We start from the raw sequence: 15,424 nt of genomic DNA on the forward strand, positions 1-15,424 counted from the left end.
GATCAGTGTTTCCCAACCTTGTGCCTCCAGCTGTTTCTGGACTACAATTCCCATCATCCCTTGCCACTAGTCTTGCTAGTCAGGGATGATGGGAGTTGTAGTTCAAAAACAGCTGGAGGCACAAGGTTGGGAAACACTGGTCTAGATGACCCTTGGGTCCCTTCCAACTCTACAATTCTATGAAATCCAAAGTGATAATCATGGAGAAGTATGTACAGTGGTGCCCCGCAAGACGAATGCCTCGCAAGACGAAAAACCCGCTAGACGAAAGGGTTTTCCGTTTTGGAGGCGCTTTGCAAAACGAATTCCCCTATGGGGTTGCTTCGCAAGACGAAAAAAATATTGCATCCCCCCGCGGTTTTTTTCCGCTTTTTTCGCCCTTTTCTTAAGCCGCTAAGCCGCTTATCAGCTGTTCCGCTGATAAGCCGCTTAACAGCTGATCGCTGGAAGCCGCTTGACAGCTGTAGCGCTAATCCGCTAAGCTGTCAATGGGCTTGCTTCGCAAGACGAAAAAACCGCTATACGAAGAGCCTCACGGAACGGATTAATTTCGTCTTGCGAGGCACCACTGTATGGGTTTATAAAAACCTCTTGAAGTGTGTGGCTGGAATGCAACCTATTGTGCAAAAGTAAGAGTCATATCTTTTGCTCTGCTCACTTTTGGCCTTTGGTTCTGCCCGCCACTGGCATTGTGACTCCAGAAGGTTGTTCATGAGGGAATGTGGCTCCTGGGTTGAACAATGCTCCCTGCCAGTGGTGCACAAGTACAATCTACCCAGCTTTGCTATAGCAACCAAACATTTGAAGTAGGAGAAAACACCATGGCTGTAATGCAGTAGAAGATAAAAGGACCATATAGCTTCACTATATCTGTAACTAAGAATGGTTTCACTATAGATATTATTGCTTTGCTGACATCTTTGGAAAAATAGCAGGCTAGTGAAATGCGATCAATCTCCATACTTTGTGAGAAGATGAACTGCAACCTCTGCTTGCACCTCCAACTGCAGCCAAAAGAGAGATTTGGAAGGATAAAATGTTAATCTCCCAACTTCTCTATGTCCTGAAATTTTTTCAGAAGCTTCAGAACTATAAATCACAATAAACTATGCACACCACTTAGAGATGAATATATTGTTGAAATAAATAAAAGATTTTAAAAGAACCTGTAGTCATGCCTGTCAGCATAAATATCCAACACAGCATGAGACTAGAAAAGTTTCCTGCTACATAAAAAAAATGTTTCTTTGTCCTAAACTTGAGATTGATCTCCCAACCACACAAGTTATTCAAAAAAGGATGTCATTTCTGCTGCAGAACTCATAAAAGCTATAAAATGAGACTTTGTGCTGTTCAATGCAGAGAACCATTAACTTCATTTTTTAAAAAACAAGTTTCTACTTATATTCATGTATATGTTGCTGTGCGACATTTATCACTGTCCAGGAACAGATTTAAGTTCTTTTGTGCAGTGGTGCATCATGATTTGCTTTGCCACGGCCAGTTAGCCAAGCTAGTCAGCAATAGAAGGACTGTCACTTAATCAGATTTTATAAATCAATGCTATGCTAGTATTTGTATTCTATTTGCATTGTAAATGTATTTCACAAAAAATAAATGGTATTGGGGAAAGGTGGTGGAAGTTGGTGGTTGGTTATTCTCTTAGCTGATTCTTTGCCTGAGAACATGGGAGTGTGGTGACTTCAAGCAGACACTGTCTGGAGGAGTTTGTGAGGACAGGCAAGCTAAGGATTAATAACTTATGTTATTAAGGAGTTTTGAAAACAAAAGAGACTAAACCCTCTCTTAGGCTCAAGGGAGAGAAGCACATTGTATTCATTAATATATATACAGTCGTACCTTGGAAGTCGAATTCCGAAACATTCGAAAACCAAATCGCGGCTTCAGATTGACTGCAGGAAGCTCCTGCAGCCAATCAGAAACCGTGGAACCTGTCGGACGTTCAGGTTTCAAAAGAATGTTCATAAACCGGAGCAATCACTTCCAGGTTTGTGGCATTCAGGAGCCAAAACGTCAGAGTTCCAGGGCATTCACTATCCAAGGTACGACTGTATATGAATAATACTTGTTGTTCAACTGTTGCCAACCTGTCAAGTCTTCTGCAAGGCGCTTATTTTATCACAAATAGCTAACACGCTATGCCTAAGATTGCTTTAATGCACTCAAAAGCCTGTGACTAATGCACAACACTGGAAAAACATTGACTTTCAGGGCTTTTGTTCACTAATAACCAACTGGTGCAGAGGCGATAACCTACTTTCTTTCTTTCATAAAATCAATCAACTCTGCATATAGTCAGGCTGCCTGACTTGCCTGCTTCTTTTACTGGAAGCTCAAGCTAAATACCTTACATGCTTGTGAATATATGCCAGTGTCCTTTCCTATATCCACTGCTGTACTGAAGGTTGCTTTATTATTACTTGAGATTAAAACGCAGCCTCTGCAAAGGGTAGCCATTAACATCTGAATACTAATGAACCACTTCCACCCTCCGAAGTTAGCAAACCGGCACATCACGGCTCTGCTTTACGCAGACGACGCGGTAATACTATCCAGAACCCCTATAGGGCTTAGAAGAGCACTAAGAAAATTTGCTGCCTATTGTGAGACGGAATGCCTCAAAATAAATTATCAGAAAACCAAAATTCTTGCTTTTGGGGAAAACCAAAATCTCAGAAACTGGAAACTTCAAGGCCAAAATATAGAACAAGTCTCGAACTACAAATATTTAGGAATGGCGGTCCAGGTATCAGAATCCAACAAAATTCATATTAACTCAAATGGGTGTGCTGGAGAAAGATCTGCAAATGCTATTCTTAATTTTTTTAGAACTCAAGGGGGTTTTTATGTCCCCATGACACTAAAATTATATAAAGCCAAAACGTTGGCACAGCTCCTTTACGGATCCTTTCTGGGCCCGCCTTCCTCCTTGTGTACATTCCCCTTGAAAGAGTGAAATCCAAACTCCTCAGAGCCCTTCTACAAGTTCCCAGATGTGTTTCAAATGCATAGGTCAGACCAGAAACAGGGATGATGAAAGTCGAAGCTCATATTAGTCTAACATCAATATACAAGCGGCTAACTTTGAAACTGCTCCCCTGAGGAATAGCCCCATTGATTCTGAGCGACCAGTTTCATTCTGGCTGGCAGACAGCAGTTCTAAACACTCTTCAGAAACTGGGCTTTGCTCCCCAAACCCTCATAACTATGGGCCTGGGCCAAGCTAGATCCGTGGTCAAGCAAAGAATCATGGATATAGAGACACAACAGGACTGTACAAGGGTCCCCGATTATAAAATCATAAAAAATGGGAGATATGTAGCCGCTCCAGCAACATATCTCTATTTCCTCACATCCAGAAATGCAAGAAGGGCTTTCACTCTTGCTAGAAGCTCGGTCTTGCCCTCACCGGTTCTGGAAGGCTCCTATGGAAGTGTCCCGTACGCACAGAGACTTTGCGCCTGCCCATTAGGGGAAATAGGAAGCCCCGAACATGTATATTTTTAGATGTCCTTTTTATACTGAGATTTGTAGAGAAACCACTGACCCTTTGCTGAAGACGCTCGCCAATCTTCCAGACAAGTCTACACTTAATTCTCTCCTCTTAGGCAAGGTCACAAGACGACCTGGCTGGTAGCCAGATTCTGCGCCCAGATTTGTAGGCACAGATCATCCTCTAGAATAAAATAGCTTACTAGGGAAAAGCTGAAGTTGCCCTTTGGGGTGTCTCAGGATCAATTTTTATGGTAGCCCAAATCTCACTTGTACGGGTGTATGTATATATTTAAAATTTTAACTCATGAGCTATTGCTGCAATCTGCTCAAATTGTATATTTTATCTTTATGAATGCTGTCATTATTGTGTTATGCGAGCTGGTCTTTGACCGTAATAAATTATTATTATTATTATTATTATTACTACTACTAATGAACCACAGGAAAATTGATCAAATACCCTACTCTAACTAGCCAGATTAGAAAGAGAAACTGGGCCCAATGGTCAAAAACTACCAACTTTAGGAAAGCAGGAACTTAAGCCCAGTGAAACTAAATATATGTTGAGAATATTCACACGTCCAGCTTTAAATGCCTATGCAGTATGCTTATACACATGGATATGACATACCTATGTACATGTTTATACAGTTTTTATATATAACAACGGGAATGTAATTCAGCATAAGCTAAAAAGCAGAGCTTGATGGTGCAAGCAGCTGCCCCAAAGAAGGTGTGCCAAACTACCAGTGAGAAAGCTTGTGAAGCCCGAAGGGCAGCGTAGGAAGAAAGAGAATATCAAATGAGATGAGAGTTTAGGACTACTTGCATGCAAATGAAATCTGTTAAACTATGGCAGCGGAATCAGAGGAGCATTTTGAAAAGTGGCATGAATGGAATTCCTTCTGAGGATGGAACTCTCCAAGCAAACAGTAAGCCCAGCACCCTTCACACCTTAGCAGTGATTCCCAGTGTGAAAAGCTTTACTGATAGTCAAACTAGTGATTTGTAACAAGGTAAACCTCCAAGAACATAGAACATTTCCTGTGTGCACAAAGGAGAAAGCTTAAAGCTACTTCACTACCCTCCTACTGGGCTCTTCATAACAATCTGTGTAAAAACCACAAGAACTGAATCAATGAAGATGCTAACCAGCTGCTCTGGTAGCAATGTTGTAACACAACTATATCCCCAAAGTTTTCAAAATAAGTTCTCTTGAGAAGCCCCTATGCTATGGCTTTGAGTACTTAAAAGGCTAGTTAATGAATATGAACTTCAGGGAATTAGGAAATGGCTGTTCCATATAAACAGTTCTACCGCCACTTTTAGAGGGACACTTTGCCTTATTCTTTTCCAGTTTCCCTGAGGAACAGGCATGGTCATTTATTGTACTCTAAATCTGGAAGGCAGACCACTTCTCAGTAATATTTGTCTATTTTATTTGACAGTCCATTGCCTGTTCAAAGTATTTCTGTTTAACAGTGTTTTTAGAGAATTAATTTCATTCAGTCTTGGTCACTGCTCTGCATTTTAGGATTTTACCATTTTATGAGGTTTTAATGATTTCATTTGTACAGAAACATGATATTTATGAGCGGGCGGATTATGAATAAGATAAAATAAATGTGTCAGGGATGTAAAGCAGATTGTGCTCCAACCAGAAGGGTGCCTACAAGAGCAATCAGTTTTTCTTTGAAGGATAGGCATGAATGGCAGTCAAGAATGCCACTGGTATGGGGGCTAATCATGTTCCCTGCACCTGGTGATGCAACCATTGCTCTTCAATAATGTACTTGCCAAAAAAAGAAAATAATAGAATGTACACCAGCCCCTTCACCTGCAAATCTCCATAACTGGGCCATTGCAAGTCAGGATGAAGTGTTGGAAACTTACAGAGAGAAACGACAATAGTCTAACTCAATATGGCTGCCTCATATTTTCATCCCAAGAACTTGATGTAATCTGTGCTCTTTTTGACACCTGATTAAAACATTGTTTATCTGGACATGTAGAAGCTGAGATTAAAGCACATGTCTTTTTAGCCTACTGTTTGAATCAAATCATCTGAATTACCCCTCTATTATTGTCCATGGCAGGTCGCTCAACCATCGCTGTGTCCTTTCTTTCAGCAGATCAAGATGATCAGGTGACAGCAAAAACTGCAAGGTTTTTAGTGGGGGCAATTAGAATAAGATCTATTATTTGATTATCGATGTAAACCTCCAAAATGTATTTTATATACCGTTGTTAAGTTTTTACCTCTATCTTCAGTACATTTTATTTTATTGCTATGGCTAGTAGCTGATGCAAATAAAGATTCGTCTCATTCTGATTCTTCTGAATGTTTTTAAGTATCTGTTTTTAACTATTAAAGGATAATTTTTATGTTTAATTTTTATTGTTTGTAAACCGCGTAGAGGTTTTATTGCAACCAAGCGGTATATAAACACCGTTAAGTAAAGAGAAAAATGAAACATGCTTGTGACTATGTTCTCGGAGGTTAAAGGCTACTACAAGAAGGGAGAAACAGCAGTGGAAGGTGTCAGTACAGCTACTGGTTAGCCAAGAGATGCTCCCACACAGCTGTGTGTTGGATCAATTACCATTTCAGAGTCACTGTGACAGGGCTGCCCAAGTCTGGCTGCACAGCCGGGCTCAGGGTGAGAAGGTTGGTCAAGGGAGAGAAGGAATTCAAAACTGTCATCGTAATCCTCTTCCTCCGTATCCCCCTCCCAATCAGCAAAAGCACCTCTAGTCAAGAAATCAGAGCGTGTCCGTGCCATGCGGGCTTTCTTTTTATGGGCTGGTCTGGCAACCTGCTTGATACCAAACGATAAAACAAATAACATGAAAATGCTTTAAACAAACAAACAAAAAGGACAACAGGTGATTCTGCTGCTGTTTGAAGTCAAACAAAGGGGAACATGCAACCATAAGGATTAAAATAAAAAGCTAATTTCCAAATGCAAGGGGTTTTTTTGGGGGGGGGGAGTTAACAAGTTGGTAGTAAGCAACAAAAATGAAGGACAGCACAAAGAAAATGTATTGTAATGGAAGCCAATAAAAATAATGGGGGGGGGGGACGGGGACAGAAACAGACAGCACAATTGCTTTTGACACAGCTTATGTGAAGGGTCTATTCAGGGCAGGACTTGGACTCAGTTCTCACTGAGATGGTAATCCAGTGGCTGGGCTGGATTTCAGACTGCAGGTGGGCACTTAGATGATTGAATGCTCTTCTTTAAAAAATATTCCCTCCATCTAGAAAGCTAAATATTGGGGAGAATGGTCTTTGCCTAGCTTACATCCTGAATATGCTAGTTTTCTATGTGCACAGATTTGTTATTTTGAAGGACCATTCATTCGTGTGAATTCCCACCTGTAGCCTGAAGTAGTAGTGCACAAACACCCTTACTACCTCAGTGAAAACCAAGCAAATGGTTTATCTTTGTATTGCTGTCTGTAGAGCACACTTAAACCTTGCAATTGCTTCCCTACTGATAAAATCCTGCTCCACCCCTTTACTCTCATTATTAGGTAGCCAACAGAATAAAAAAATTCTACCAAAGAAATAAAAGGTTGTTGCGTACCTCTCCCCTACTTTGTCCAGAAACCTTTGATGGTTTTTTATGTTCTTCTTTTGGAAGCAACGGACATGCTGAAGATTCTTTGCTGAAACTAGAAAACAATAATTATTGCAGATTGACCCACAACAGGTCCGATACAAACTCCAGGATGCATAGTTTGGGAAAGGCACCTTCAAGTCACATACATTGTTATAATCCAGGGATGGAAACCCGGCCTTCCAATTGTTGCTAGACTTCAATTCTCATCAGCCTCACCCAGCTGATGGCTGATGGGAGTTGCATACCAACATTTGGAGGGCCACACTGTCTGCAACCCTGCTGAAATCCTTGCAATTATCCTGCGTGTAAAATAATCAGGATTATTACACCATATTATGGGACAGGAGAGAGCTAAGATGGAATGGCTTGCTTGAGGCCACCAATTTAGTTCATGACAGAGCAAGATTTGAGCCCTCTGCTATTCATAGCAAAGCCTCTCGGCCAGTACTATACTATACCCCCAGTCTCAGAAGTGTATAGCCGGTATCTGGGTAAAGTTTCTGAAACTGAAGATGACCAAATAAGAGGGCAGGTGCTTCAGCACTCTGAATAGGTTCTTACCCCTCCCTGTGAATAGCAGAAACCTAGATTGTGGAAAATATAAAATATTGTAAATCAACTTAAGATGCATACTTTATGTACATTGAAGAATTTTAACTTTGGGGGTAGAATATTGATTTCTTAAGCACAGAGTAAATCTGTGAAATTCGTTCACATACACACTTCCCAACATCATCGCTTTCAATAGGTGTATATATAGACCCCTCTTCCCGTTAATACTGTTCTGGGTTGGAGGTAAGCCACACATGTTCCTGTGTAAATGTCAATATGCATACAAATGGAAAAGCCAGAATATATATGTATACTAAAAAGGAACACCACATAGAAAACAAAAGAAACAAATGCCATTTAGATGTTTGAATTTTTCCTGTGCATGATTTTTCTGGGGGAAGAATCCTTTGGTTTTCCTCCAAGCAGTTAATATTTCTAGGAAGGCTCAGTCCTTGTAAAAGTGAAAATGAAATAGAAATACTGCAATATCATACTCACTTAAGACCCACATGACTATCCTTTGGGGTAAAGAAAATAGAACCACCTCTAGTTTCATTAGAAGAGCTTTCAGTACCCTGGCGAGGAATTCGGGGCAACCTGAACCGTTTTTCTCTTGCAGGCAGATTGCTCGAGCCTTCTTGAGATTCAGCAGCCATTTGCAAGTTTAACTGATCTTCTCCAGCAGACTGATGAACAACTGGGGTCTTGTCTTCCTTTCGTTCCAGGATCATGATGATAGTCTTTTCTTTCTGGGTCTTCTGGCAAGCAGGTGGGCTTCTTTTTGTTGTGACAGTAAGACCTTTAATATCTACCGTTGAAGTGGGCCCTGCACGTGTTGTAAGACAAGGCTCCTCTTTGCTCTGGGGACTCCCAATGAGGAGAGATTGAGGCTTGTCCGTTTTCTTTGGTGACCTGATAGAGGCTCCTTGAGAGGACTCCCTGACCCTGTTCTGCTGCTCAAAAACTTTACGCTGCTTCCCCAAAATTTCCTTCTGCTGTCGAATCTGCTCCATCATTTCTTTCTCGTTCTGCAGTTGCTTTTGTTTCTGGCGCTCTTCCTTCTCCACATTTAACTTCTCCAGCTTCTTGATAACTGGATCTGAAGATAGCATTTCTGAAGCAGGGCCTTCTTGTCCTCTGAAGGAAGGCTGACATTCCCCATGAAAGGTTCTGCTCTGCCCTGCCCCGTCCAGGTCAGTGGTATGCTTGGCTTCTGGGAACAAAAACTTCCCCCCTATTTCCATTCGCTTGTTCCTTAAATTGTTCTCTATAACAGACTGGCCAGCTCTGAGACTGTCCTGTGGCGGCAGATAAAATGTAGGTAGGCTGCTTGAAATGAGTGGCTCTCTTGTGTGCAAGTTGTAGACAACGCCTTGAGAATCGCAAACTGACCCATCTTTAGCAGCAAGGCACTCTGGTAATTCAGAGCTTGAGGCCAAACTTTTTCCACCCAACACATTTCTATTTACATCTGCATCAAGGATGGGGATGCATTTAACATTGTCAGATTTAGGGCTGTTTGGTAACGAGTTTCTGGGAACAGGCTCGTGCGGCAAGGTTGGGTCCTGCTTGCCCTTCTGAGTGTCTTCATGGCTCAGCATCTCTAGACTTCCCTGAGAGCTTTCACTCTCTGGAGTTCCCCTAGGAGATTGCGTGTCTTCAGAAATAATCTCTGGTGACCACTGATGCTCTTCTGAGGGAGAAGCCCCACCAGTGGACCGGACCTTAAGCAATTCCAAGCTAAATATTTCCTGTTCCAATTCACGCATCCGCCGGCTCTCTCGCTTTGCACGAACTCCTTTCTTCTGGTTGAGGTCTTCCAATGACTTGGGTCTCTCTCTCACAAGAACTTGCTCATCTATGCTCTCTCCACTCTGGCTGTTGGCTCTCTCATAGTGTTTGTACAATAAAGCCTCAGAATTATCCAAGGGATCAATCTGACCCACTCTGTTTTCAATCACGGACTTATGTTCTTCCACAGCTTTCACTCGCTCTTCAAATGAACGATCCTCCCATTCAGAAGGATCTGAACCTGTAATATCCAGGTTGTCCCCTGGTGCAAGTCCATCCTCTTCTTTAGCTGCCAGTCCATTCCTCAATGGAGCCTCTCTTAAGCTTTGCTCCTTTAAAATCCTCAACCTTTTTTAAAAAGAAAGAAAAGAGAATTATTTTTTTGCAAATTTATTACCCTTCTCTTTAAAGCATTGCAAGGCTTTGGATTAGATGACCCTTGGGGTACTTTCCAAATCTACAATTCTATGAGGCTTTCCTTTTTCTTCCAAGCTTGTTCCTCTAGCAATATGGCAAGATTATTAAGTCAATCACCATTACTAGCAACAATAAAATGTAAAAAAAGGAAAGTGAAATTAATAACAATACCATACCTGAGAAGAGATGAGATGGGTGTGATGGGCTTTAAAAAGTATGAAAACCATGCTGTAAGCCAAATTAAGTTTGCATCTTAATTAACCCTTTATTCCCTTTATTTCTGAGCTCATTGTTCCTAATTAAATTTTCCACAGCATTCCACTGAAACTTCTTTACACCCCTTGGCCCTTTTCTACTCCCTTTCATTTTTTTTTTTATAGATAATTTTTATTAAAGTTTCCACAGCTTTTTATCATAACAAACAAAACATAACAATAAAAGACATGCAACACGTATAATTTCAAACTCTTAATTTCATATTCCTTACTCTCCCGACTTCCTCATACCTCCCCTTTCTGCATTCTCGTGTCGAATTAACTAATTAACAAATCCCTCCCTTACTTTCAACTTAATTATAATAACACTCATTTTCTTTAACTTAGCCATTATCGCTGTTAACCCCTATTTTTCTCATTCAACATCAATCTAGCATTCACTAATTTTTGAGTATTTCTTTAGATAGTCTTTAAATTTTGTCCAATCTTCTTCCGCCGTTGCACTTCCCTGGTCTCGGATTCTGCTCGTCATCTCTGCCAAACCCATGTAGTCAATCACTTTCGTCTGCCACTCTTCCACGGTGGGTAGGTCTTGTGTCTTCCAGTACTTTGCGATGAGTATTCTTGCTGCTGTTGTAGCATACATAAAAAAGGTTCTATCCTTCTTTAACACCAATTGGCCGACTATGCCCAGGAGAAAGGCCTCTGGTTTCTTAGGGAAAGTGTACTTAAGTACCTTTTTCAGTTCATTATAGATCAATTCCCAGAAAGCCTTAATCCTTGGGCACGTCCACCAAAGGTGAAAGAATGTTCCTTCTGTTTCTTTACACTTCCAACATTTGTTTTCGGGCAAATGATAGATTTTTGCAAGTTTGACTGGGGTCATGTACCACCTATAAATCATTTTCATAATATTTTCTCTCAAGGCATTACATGCCGTGAATTTCATCCCGGTGGTCCATAACTTTTCCCAGTCAGCAAACATAATGTCATGACCAATATCCTGCGCCCATTTAATCATTGCAGATTTAACCATTTCATCTTGTGTGTTCCATTTCAACAGCAAGTTATACATTCTTGACAAATTCTTAGTACTAGGCTCTAACAATTCAGTTTCTAATTTTGATTTTTCCACCTGGAAGCCGACTTTCCTGTCTAGTTTAAAGGCTTCCATTATCTGATAGTAATGAAGCCAGTCTCTCACTTTCCCTTTTAACTTCTCAAAACTTTGCAATTTCAATCTGTCTCCCTCTTGCTCCAAAATTTCCCAGTATCTCGGCCAATTGACCTCCATGTTTAGTTTTTTAACAGCTTTTGCCTCCATTGGCGACAACCACCTTGGAGTTTTCCTTTCCAACAAATCTTTGTATCTAATCCAGACATTATATAATGCTTTCCTGACAATATGATTTTTAAAACCCTTGTGAACTTTTGCCTTGTTGTACCACAGGTATGCATGCCATCCAAAAAAATTATCAAAACCTTCTAAGTCCAAAATGTCAGTATTCTCCAGAAGTAGCCATTCTTTCAACCAGCAGAAAGCTGCTGATTCATAGTACAGTTTAAGGTCTGGCAGGGCAAATCCGCCCCTTTCTTTCGCATCAGTTAATATCTTAAATTTTATTCTAGGCTTCTTGCCCTGCCAGACAAATTTAGAGCTATCTTTCTGCCATTTCTTAAAACAATCCATCTTATCCACTATTTGCAATGTTTGGAACAAAAACAACATTCTAGGCAATACATTCATTTTTATAACTGAAATTCGACCCAACAAGGAAAACTTCATATTTGACCAAATTTCTAAGTCTTTTTTTACTTCCGTCCAGGTTTTCTCATAATTATCTTTGAATAAATTCAAATTTTTAGATGTCATATTTATCCCCAAATATTTCACTTTCTTAACCACAGTTAACCCTGTCTCATTCTGAAACTTTTCTTTCTCCAATACTGTTAGATTTTTCTCCAAAACCTTCGTTTTAGACTTGTTTAGTTTAAATCCTGCTACTTGACCAAACTCTTGAATTAATTCTAATACTCTTTTGGTACTAGATTCAGGCTCTTGCAATGTAAGTACTAAATCATCTGCAAATGCTCTCAATTTGTATTGTTTAGCTCCGACCTTTTCTACTCCCTTTCAATCCCTTGGTCTTTATTCACCTGCTGCACTTCAAGTGGTCAATATTGGCTACTTTGGGAACTCCTGATTTACACGCACTTTTGTCCTCCCATGAAGGTTACAAGTATTACCTCTGCCGTGCTTTGTATCCTCTATACGCTGCTTGCAACAAAATCACTTTGTTTCTCTTGGCCCTGTAGACACTTCTGGTGTGGTAGCTTCGCCATTTTGCCTGGACGATGGTAGCCGCAGCATTCCGGTGCCTCAAGCATTCCCGCCAGTAACTCTGGATAATGAAGCCAGCCACCCGCATCTGCTGAAATCTTCTCCTTGCCACAAAGCCTCGCCAGTAGGCCTGAAGAACAACTGCTGCCTTGCCTAAACAAATGGAATTGTTTAGGGACTCTTCTTCCTCAGCTTGCTTTCTTCTTTGGTAACTACGCCAGTATTGCTATGGGAAGAGTGAGAGAAAATATTTTCCAGTACTCCATACTGTGTCAGATTCCCTTAAAAGAAAAATCATTGAAAACAATATCTAACAAAGATCCAGTAGCATAACCACAATTTCGCCTGTTAATAAGACCAAGTGGTATTGAATGAAGAAGAAAGGCTGAACAGCCATTTTCTTATTCTTGTGGATGACTAATCTGTACTCAGGGAGGAAAAAGGTTTTAAAATGATGAGGTGCAAGCATTTTTAAAGCTGGTGTTTTACTGACATTTAAGATGACAGAAGACAAAGCAAAAGAGAGAGCAATCATGTTTTTCAATAACAACCTGGACAAATACTTTGTGGTATGAATGAAATTGAGAAGGGACTTTCAGTGTTAGTAAAGACATACACATGATATGAAAATAATTTTCTTAACTGTGCATAAATATGCCTTACTATGTATTAAACTTCCACATTCCTTGTTATTACAATGCCACTGTTCTGCACATAACTATGCCCTCATTTCCACACAACACTAAGCCAAACCATGGTTTAGTGTGAATGAGAATGTTCCTAGATAAGAGATTGTGGTCTCTGCTTCCCCTCAGTGGTTCTGCTGCTGCGCTGCATTGAGCCAAGCCATGGTTTGGTTTAGTGCAGAGCTTTCCAAACAGTGTGTCATGACACGTTAGTGTGTCAGCTGCAGTGTGCAGTATGTCGCACGAATGATCGTGCAGTATGTCACACGAATGCTCTTATAAGGAGTTAGTTTAACCTCCGGTGTGCTGGCAAAACTGAATTACTATGTCACAAAATGATGCATATCTAAAAAGTTTGTCAGCAACATGGACGGTTTGGAAAGCTCTGGTTTAGTGTGTCATCCAAACCATGGCTTTGTGCAAATGAGCAAAATCTGGGGTGGAGACTGTGATCACTTTGTTCCTCCTTTGATTATCTTACTGCTGCACTGTGCTGTGCTAAGTCTGGCTGTGTGTTGTCCAAACCCAGGTTCGTGGTTTAGAGAAATCATGAGCTGAAAACAATAGGCTACTTGGTTACTGTTTGCAGTTTGTCTGGAGCGAGTTTAACCCCAAGTCTTTGTTCAAAATCAGCACAGTGCTGCAACAAAATGACTGAGGAGAAGCAAAGCATTCGCAATCTCCTCTCTGGGAGTGTACACATTTGCTTGTGCAAAGGAAGGCATGGTTTGGCTTAGTGTTATGTACAAACCAGGCCTATATGTAACATAAAAGAAACAGCTTTTGTCTTGAGATAAAACGTCAGGCATGCTAAATGTCTGAAATTACTGGAAATCACACTGTTGACACCCACCTGTATGACCACAGCTGCCTGCTTCAAATTCAGGAACTGCCTCCTGTAGAGCATAGTGCGGAACCAGCTCTGCAACAGAGTGATCCTTTGCAACACCTCCTCATGCAGCAGGCCCTGTAGAAGCTGACGTCCCTGCTCTTTCATGAAAACCTAACAATGTGGAGAGCAATAATAAATGCCTATTTATTAATGAACAAATTACTGTCAGTTCCCCACCAGGCACATATAAAGATTTCTGCAAAATAATTGCAATGGTGTAAGTAACAAAACAAAGGAAGAACCTGTTCTGCCCACCAATCTCGGCACTCGAAAGGGAAAAAGAGCCTGAATATTCATCCAGAGAAACAACTGGCTGAACATATGGAATCTTATGAACTTCTTTGTTGGGTTTTACCTCAAGTCTGCAGCCTGAATACTTTAAAAAATAATAATGAAGGAGATGAGGGAATCACCACAAATTTAAATAATTTATTTTATTTTATTTTATTTTTTATTCATTTTATTTTATTTTTTAAGACACACAGTGAAGCAAATCCACAAAATGCCTTTTAAATAAAATAAGGATCACATTTACTTCAGAATCTTTCTCTCCCCTCCTTCAGAAAGAAATTCCAACTGATGTTCACGTACTTGAAAATGAACTGAAAGGTGAGTTGCCTCATTCTAGAGTCTGGGGCAACTTTGGTGTGGCAAAAAAAGTCTTGGGGAGTTGTAATTTTGAGTTCTACCAGACATTGTCTTATTTACATGCAACACTAAAATTGTGGCTACTTTGCTCTCCCCCCACCCCCCGCTCATTTTGCTGATGGACTGCACCGAGCTAAACTATGTCACAGTTTGACTTAGTATGCTGTCCCAGTCTGGGTTCATGGTTTAGCTCTCCCCAACAAACCACAAGCTGTAAACCACAGGACAAACCTTTGTTATAGTGTGTGGTTTGTCTGCAGAAAGCTAAGCTATGAGCTCAGGTCTGGACAACATGTTGAGCCAAACTAAAGCTTAACTCAGAGAAGCAGCAAAATGACTGGCAAGGAGCAAAAACCCCAAATCTCCTCTCTGGGAGCCCATACATTTGCTTGTTACTGATAAGCCGTGGTCTATGCTATCAATACATGCTAAATGGGTCACTGTATATCTGATAAACACCACTATGGCAGCAGGGTACACCCATAAATAATACTAGAAAGGGACAAATGTATTTTAATATTGTGTCAGGGAGCAAAAGGGAAATGAGGCTTTGAACGTACCATTGTTCGTCCCACTTGATAATTGTCAGGGTTGGTCTTTGTTTTCCTTAAGAATTCTTGGATATTCTCCTTGGATGGTATCATGCCTCTTGGCAGAAGTACATGAAAATGATCCACGAACTCCTGAAAAATTAGGCATACCTCTGCATGTTATTTAACACAGTTTGTCATTTTACTCTG

General features: G+C 40.6%; 1 protein-coding gene across 10 annotated transcripts in view; it reads right to left on the bottom strand.

Annotated features, from left to right (window-relative positions):
• The window catches only part of MYO9A (myosin IXA), a 181,598-nt gene that overhangs the window by 72,366 nt on the left and 93,808 nt on the right, over positions 1-15,424 (bottom strand). For 8 of the 10 annotated variants that reach the window (XM_081838606.1, XM_081838614.1, XM_081838610.1 and 5 more), the window contains 6 exons: positions 15,245-15,367; positions 13,998-14,147; positions 12,365-12,684; positions 8,193-9,833; positions 7,107-7,194; positions 6,120-6,335 (listed from right to left, as the gene is read on the bottom strand). In XM_081838606.1, the coding sequence (XP_081694732.1) occupies positions 6,120-6,335; positions 7,107-7,194; positions 8,193-9,833; positions 12,365-12,684; positions 13,998-14,147; positions 15,245-15,367 (2,538 nt within the window). The remainder of the gene's footprint in view (positions 1-6,119; positions 6,336-7,106; positions 7,195-8,192; positions 9,834-12,364; positions 12,685-13,997; positions 14,148-15,244; positions 15,368-15,424) is intronic. The other 2 variants (XM_081838608.1, XM_081838612.1) reach the window with 2 other exon arrangements.

The sequence above is a fragment of the Podarcis erhardii genome (genome assembly GCF_964252035.2).
Source record: "Podarcis erhardii genome assembly, chromosome: 14".
NCBI classification, from domain to species: Eukaryota; Metazoa; Chordata; class Lepidosauria; order Squamata; family Lacertidae; genus Podarcis; species Podarcis erhardii.